General features: G+C 47.9%; 1 protein-coding gene across 1 annotated transcript in view; it reads right to left on the minus strand.

Annotated features, from left to right (window-relative positions):
• HNF4A (hepatocyte nuclear factor 4 alpha) overlaps nucleotides 1–6,871 on the minus strand; it is a 61,134-nt gene extending 54,263 nt beyond the window's left edge. The window contains exon 1 of the mRNA XM_044262998.1: nucleotides 6,716–6,871. Within this exon, the coding sequence (XP_044118933.1) occupies nucleotides 6,716–6,764 (49 nt within the window). The 5' untranslated portion in view covers nucleotides 6,765–6,871. The remainder of the gene's footprint in view (nucleotides 1–6,715) is intronic.
• Nucleotides 6,872–7,132: the final 261 nt, after the last annotated feature.

Raw genomic sequence — 7,132 nt, forward strand, 5'->3', positions numbered from 1 at the left:
TGACTGGTCCTCTGGCTTTCCAAACACCACTGAGCCATGGAGCTTTCATCAAATGTTCCATTCAAAGAGAGCATGTAGCTTTTCTGGTTGAACCAGAGGTTGTGAGTTGAGTGGGTAGGAGCCTGGTTCATTTGAACAACCACACTGGCCTTGAAAGTGAACCCTGGGATGTCCTTCTTGACTCCTTGGGCTCCAGTGAATGTTGCATGATGACTTCTGAATAAGAAACACACCCTCTTTTCTCAGAAGATGAGGCAGAGAGCCAGCAAAGGACTTGAGTGGGGTCACAAATAGCTGCCTGGGGTCAGAGCCTTTCCCCACATCTGTGGCCAGGGCAGCTCTGCTCACACTTTGTCCACACCTCCCATCTGCTCCCCACGAGCCCAGACTCATGAGCCAAGCCCCTGAGAACAGACCCCTCCAACAGGCTTCAGAGGGCATCTGAAGGCTGGGAACTCAGCTTTGTTCTGACTCTCTACCCACAATTGCGTCCTGGAACAACCAATTACATAGCCCTCATTCATTTCAGTGCATCCCACAGCTGCTAAAAATGCTTAGCATAGAGTAAGCATTCAGTCCCTCTCGCAAAGGAGATGCACGCTCTACAGATATTATAACAATCATTAAAATGTGTAGCACTTTCTATGTACCAGACACTCAGTACTTTCCAGATATAAACCTTACTGGATTCTCACAACAACCCTCCAAAGTGGATACTGTCAGCATCACTGCATTCAACAGATAAGGAAGGTGGCAACCCCAAGCCCGACTCTGGGGTCTGAGCTGCTAATCATGATAGCTCCTCAGAGGCTACTGTGGGGTAACAGGTATAGCTAAAAGAGTCAAGGTTTGGGGTCAGGCAGACTAGACTTTCATCACTTACTTGCTGTGTGATTCAGGAAGACTTACTTAACAACTCTGAATCTCATCTTCCCCATTTATAAAATGAGGATAATACATCCCAGCCTGATGGGTCATTGCAAGCATTAAAAGGGGCGCCTGGTTGGCTCAGTCGGTGGAGCGTGCAACTCTTGATCTCAGGGTCGTGAGTCTGAGCCCCACACTGGGTGTAGAGATTACTTGCCTAAATAAATAAAAGATTAAAAATAAAAGCAAAAAAATGTCTAGAGTAACACCAGAGTCCTGCCAGCTATGTAGGAAGCACTTCAATGGGAACAGATTCCTTTCTTCTTTCCAGGTCCACCCTCATGCTAAAGGCATGTGAGTCAGAAAGAAATGGAAGGCATAGTTCATACACGTAAGCATCTCACAATCTTTTAGAATGAGATAAATCACAGAGCAATCAGAAAAGTCCCAATATACTTTCAATAAAAGATGGAATCAATTGCAATCGAGTACAAGTAAAATCCTTGCAGGGTATGCCACCGTTAAGGACTTTGCAAAACGTATTCCCTTCCCTCTCCTCTCCAGGCTGATTCCTGCTAAACCTTGGGGTTTTAGCTTAGATACTGAAGCTACTTCTCCATGGTTAAAAGGTCCCTGATCCCTTGCCCTCCTCCTAAGTCCCTCTGTGTCCCCACAGTGCCCTAGTCATTCACATTCTGTCACTCTGTCTTTGACTATGGTTGGATCATCTCGGTGCTCTCCAAGATCTGAAACCACGTTTCATTCTTCCCCATTCCCACAGTGCCTAGCAGAATGCTTGTACTCCATAAGCCCTCAGTAGAAGTTTCTTGAAAAAATGAACACAGGAACCATGACCTAGTGAGCCTCCCGGGTGGAGACAGGATCCACTCTGGGCATCGACATCCTCCCTTTATAAAATGGGACAAAATAAGATGGTTTCTATACTTTGGCTCATCCGGACCCCAAATCACATAAGGAAATTAATAAAAAATTAAAGAGTCTTGAAACTTACCCCAGGAGATTCTAATTCACCAGGTCTGGGGTGGGACTCCAAAATATGTCGTTCTAAAAAGGTTTTCCATATGCAGTTAGGTTTGTGAACCAGTGAACCATAGAGGCTGAAATTGAGTTGAGGTGAACTGGGAAGAGGTGATAAAAGAGGAGAGACAAGGGGAAAAGTGTGTGTGGGGGTCTATACTTGGGGAATGAAGAGTGGGAGCCGCCATGCCTGATGTCCAACACAATCCTATAGCTGGCCAACATCGGGCTTCCTACCCAACTTGGGCCCATCAGCCCTTCTGAAAAATGAGGCATTTTATAGTTTATGATACTTTCCTCCTTCATTAGCCCACAGAATCCTCACAACAACCAAGTTTCATTTGATGGATGAAGCAATTCAGAATCAGATGGCCGAAGCAAAGTGTCAAGCATTGTACAGCATTCAGTAGGGAAGCCACTTAACCAAACTGCCTCTGACAATAGCCTCTGATCTGGCCTAAGGCTGATGCTATTGGTCAAGGGAACTAGACCCACCTACCCTGGGAAAATAAGGCTCATTTATTCTTCCCTGATGGAGGACTGTCAACCAGTGGCCAAATAACCCCATCTCCTTACTTGTTCTGTCCTGAGCACTTGCAGGTGCTACTAGCCCTGCCCAGCCTATCTCATCCATCTATCCAATCATCCATCCATCCATCTACTCATTCTTCCATCCATTCATCCACCTATCCATCAAGCCATCCATCTACTCATCCATCCATCCATGCATCTATCCATTCATCTACCCATTCATCCACCTACCCATCCACCCATCCATCTCCCCATCCATCCACCCATCCAACCATCTATCCAGTTACTTATTCATCTACTCATACATCCAGCCACATATCTTTTCATCCATGCCATCCATCTACTTATCATTTGTCCATCAACCACCATACCCACCCATCCACCCATCTATCCACCCACCCATCACATCCATTCATTCATCCATCCATCTTCTCATTCTTTCATTCATTCACTCAATAAGCCTCTATCAAAGTCAACAGAAGGCCAGGTCCTATGGTAGCCTGTAGTAAAATAGGAAGACAAATACAGACCTTGCCCTCAAGAGATTTGAAATGCTTACAAAAATGACAAACTCCCAAAAGACCAAAACAAATAATTAAGGAAGCTTGTTAAAAGAAAAAACATAGGAAAGGGTAGGAAAATAGCAAAACCAGGAGTCTGGTTGGCACACAGATAAGCACACTATAGCATCTTATCCTCATAATTGCTAAGGGCAGCTCCAGATCTGCCTCTGAGCCAGTTCCTGGCACCCAAGGCAAACATGACAACATAAGAGTCACAGGATATTCAGCTGTGGCAGACATCACGCCGCAGCTATTCCTGCTTCCTTGTAACACAGTAGTGCTGAATGTGCACAGCGCACATTCAGAACTGTCTGGAGACATTTTCAGTTGACACAACTGATGGAAAGGATTCTGCCGGCACCTAGTGAGTCAAAGCCAGGAAAGCTGCTAAATGTCCAACAATGCATAGGACAGCTCCCACAATGAAGGATCGTCCAAGCCAAAATGTCAATAGTGCTGAAGCTGGGAAACCCATTCTGAGAGAACTCTGGTTTTATTTGGAGCAGCATTGTGCCAGACCCCAAGAAAAGAATATCGTTGGTCTAAGCCAATCTTGGCTTTCCCATTTCTTTCCACTAGATACTTGATCTCAGCTTTGCTTCAACCAGGGAAGTCTGCTAGGAGGTTTCTGGGGAAAATTTGCTTTTTGATAAAAGAAACAAGTACTTCAAGGAATATCCCTTCCAGGTTCCCGCCCTTGAGGGTAGATGTGATACCTCATACTGTACCAGCCATGTTGGGTCTGTAAAGCCAACACGGTGAGCTGGGAGAGAGGAAGGAAGGAAGAGCATGGATCTGGCTGACATTGCTGACCACTGTCGTAAGGTTGTTTCTTTAAACCTCCTTTAGTTCATTCAACCAATAAATGCTTATTGAGCATCTAGTCTCTGACAGCCACAATATGTGAGAGATGTGAGGCCAACCAAATCACTGATAGTCCCCGACCTCATGGAGTTCATAGTTGAGCGTGGGACAGATACCACCACACACACTGATGTTATCCAATCTGAGTCATGATGAGAACTGTAGAGGAGAAGTCAGTGTACCACTAGCGCATTTCAAGTCCAGGGTATGGTCAAGTACATTCAGCAACACCACACCACATATCAGCCCCTTAAAGACTGTCCTACTGACGTTCAAATACATGAGACAGCAACTGAGATTTAGGCATGCTTACTCTGTGTCAGGTACTATTCTGAGCACACATGTATTAACTCACGCGATCCTAACCACAGCCTTGCCTGCCAATGCTTCTCCTGAGGCTCTGCTCTGTACCACGTCCCATACCCTGCAACTTACCTCTGTAATCACAACCTTAGGGGCTTTGGTATTATCTTTTATCTGAAAGTGCATTTTTCCTAGAGCTTCCCCAAATACTTCCCTAGTTCATTTTATAGGCGAAACATGAGGGCTCAGAGAGGGGTAGGCCACACAGCTTTAAAGGGAGGGTGTAGATCCAGAATGCCGACCCAGATTTATTTTCTCTAAAAAGCAAGGTCCTTTAGTCCCTATCGTGTGTGTGTGTGTGCGCGTGCCCGCATGTGCACTCATGCATGCACACACACACACACACACACACACACACACCAACAAATGCCCAGCTGTCCCAGGCCACCAATGTTCTTTTGTGGATGTGTGCTGCAAATCTGGCCAGAGGAGCTCTCCTTTCTCTGCGCAGCCAGATCTGTAGCTTAGTCAAGAGGGTCAGAGAGGGTTAGGGTTTCTTTTTAACAATGCTGAGTTTTAGTTCTCTTCTATTCTTGGAGATAACAATGATGTTGTTTTTCTGGAACAAGTGTTATAAGAATTAAATGAAATAGCAGGCATGGAACATCTACCATCCAAACATCTACCCATCCCAACATTCAACAAATGTGTGTTGCATACTTGCTTTGTGATGAGTGCGGTGTAGAGGTTGGGGTGAAGGGGCATGAGGACACCCTACAAAGTACATAGACCTGGAGATAGTGAAAGGCTGTCAGGTATTATTACTCTAGTATCCCCTGGGAGGAACATGGGGTACTTTCTGTTCATCCCTAGTCTAGGCTTTTGGCCTGAGGATCTCCCTCCCCAGAAGCTGATTATCTGGTCCCTATGCAGATAGTCTTCCTCGGGCTACAGGGTCAATCAAGTCTTACAATTGTGTTTTAACCTTGGATGAAGCACCCAAGGCATGCCTAGCCCTTCAGCTATGCTATCTCCTCTCTCTGCACCACCCTCTGCAAGATAGGGCCTGTCAGGTCTCTCCATTTTGCAGCTGGGGAAATAGATTCAAAGAGGGGAAGTAATTTGCCCAAGGTCACACAGTGGGTGTGCAGGATGGATCCCCCAGGCTATCTTTGGTTCCTCAGCCTCTGCTACTTCCCCGGCCCCCTCCCCATCACCACATAATTCTGCTTAATGGCAGATCCAAGCAAGATGCCCTGGATCAGTCAAGAAACCTGTCCCTGATTCCTTGAGGCCATCTACCCTCAGCTGATGACCATATTAAATAATATTTGTTGAGTCCTTACTATGTGCCTGGTGCCAAGAGCTTACACCCTGGCCTCCTTCATCCTCTCCAAGGGCCGCTAAGATACGCTCTCTCCATGGAGGGGCAACTGAGGCACACAAATGTTGAATAATTTGTCTAAACTCACAGAACTAAAGTCTGGATTCCAGAGACCAAGCTCTGTGTGTGTGTGTGTGTGTGTAATTTAAATCACTTTATAAAATGCACCTAATTTTTAAAAATCCAAAATGTGCCAAAAAACGTTAAAAAAATATTTCTTGAACCTCCCTCCTCAGCAATAAAACTCTGTTCCTGGTCTCCTTCTGTCCTTCCACCGGCTTTCTATGCAAATACAAATGTGTGTGTACATACACATGCGTATATCCGTTCTGTTATCAGAAATGTAAAATGCTACACATGGTCCTTCAGTTTATTTTGTTTCACTTCGTGTACCCTAGAGGTCCTTCCCTGTCCGCACACAGATCTGCCTTTTCCTCCTCCAAGCGTGGGACAGCATTCCTCGCTAAAGATGCATCACGCTTTGTCTACCCATCCTCTACTGTGAGACACTGGGGTTACTTCTAATCATGGGGTCACCCCAGAAGGAGAGCCCGAGCTTTCACTGTCAGGATCACACTCTTTCCTAGCCTTGCCCCTTAGTTTCATACACCTAACACGAGATCATTTCCCTTTCCCGATGCCCCACGCTGGGTGCTGCTTGAAGTGGCTTCCCTCTGGTGAATTAGCCAGAGCTGACACCCCATCAGAGGGGTCAGCCAACTCCCGCCGTGGGTCCCGTCCCACCTGGACCATGAGTCAGCTCTGTGCTAGGCCCAGCAAGGCTCCCTGTCGGCTTTGACTCGTCCCCAGTAACCTGGGGCTGGCAGTTCTGGCCCCATCCTCTGTGGAATTTTGGAAAGACCACTGGGACATATCCCCAGGAAAGCAGTCTCTCTTGGCCGCAAAGTGAGCTCCCCCTGCTCCGTGGTTCCTGCAGTCCCTCCCAGCATTTCCCAGACCAAACATGCCATGCCCCTGTTTAGGACTTGGGTGAAGCAAGTCCCCTACACCCCTGGGACTTCCTGCCACTCTAGAGGAGTCTAGAGGACCCCTAGTCTTCGGGGTCTTTGGAAACACGCAGGGGGGCGTCCCATGGCCTCCCCAACTTGACCATGGTCCTGCCCTGTCCAGTCCTCCCCCAGCCCCGACCACTGGTGCCACTCACCATAGGGACTCTCCACAGGAGCCCCGAGGGGCGCGTTCACACTGACCATGGCCGAGCCCACCCAGCCAGGGACGCGGGGGCATGGAGGAGCCGGGCCCCACACACAACGGCAGCGGGGGCTACGGGAGCCCGTCCACCAGGAAGGCAGTGAGCACAGCCAGCTGCCACCACCTGGTTATCTTATTGATTCTTCTAATCACCCAAGGTGGGTGGATATGTTAAAGAGTAACCAGTCACTTAGGGAACCTGTGGCGGAGGCCTGTCACTGTTACCATGGCAACGGCAACCTGGCCGGCCCCGAGGTCCACTTGGGCCCTAGTCCTGCACTCTGGGGTTGGGGACACCTGGAGCCAGATCTAGGGGACACCAGCCCCTCACCCCAACGTGAGGTAAGGGACCGGTCCGGGGGGTGGGGGG

Source organism: Neovison vison, chromosome 8, assembly GCF_020171115.1.
Source record: "Neovison vison isolate M4711 chromosome 8, ASM_NN_V1, whole genome shotgun sequence".
NCBI classification, from domain to species: Eukaryota; Metazoa; Chordata; class Mammalia; order Carnivora; family Mustelidae; genus Neogale; species Neogale vison.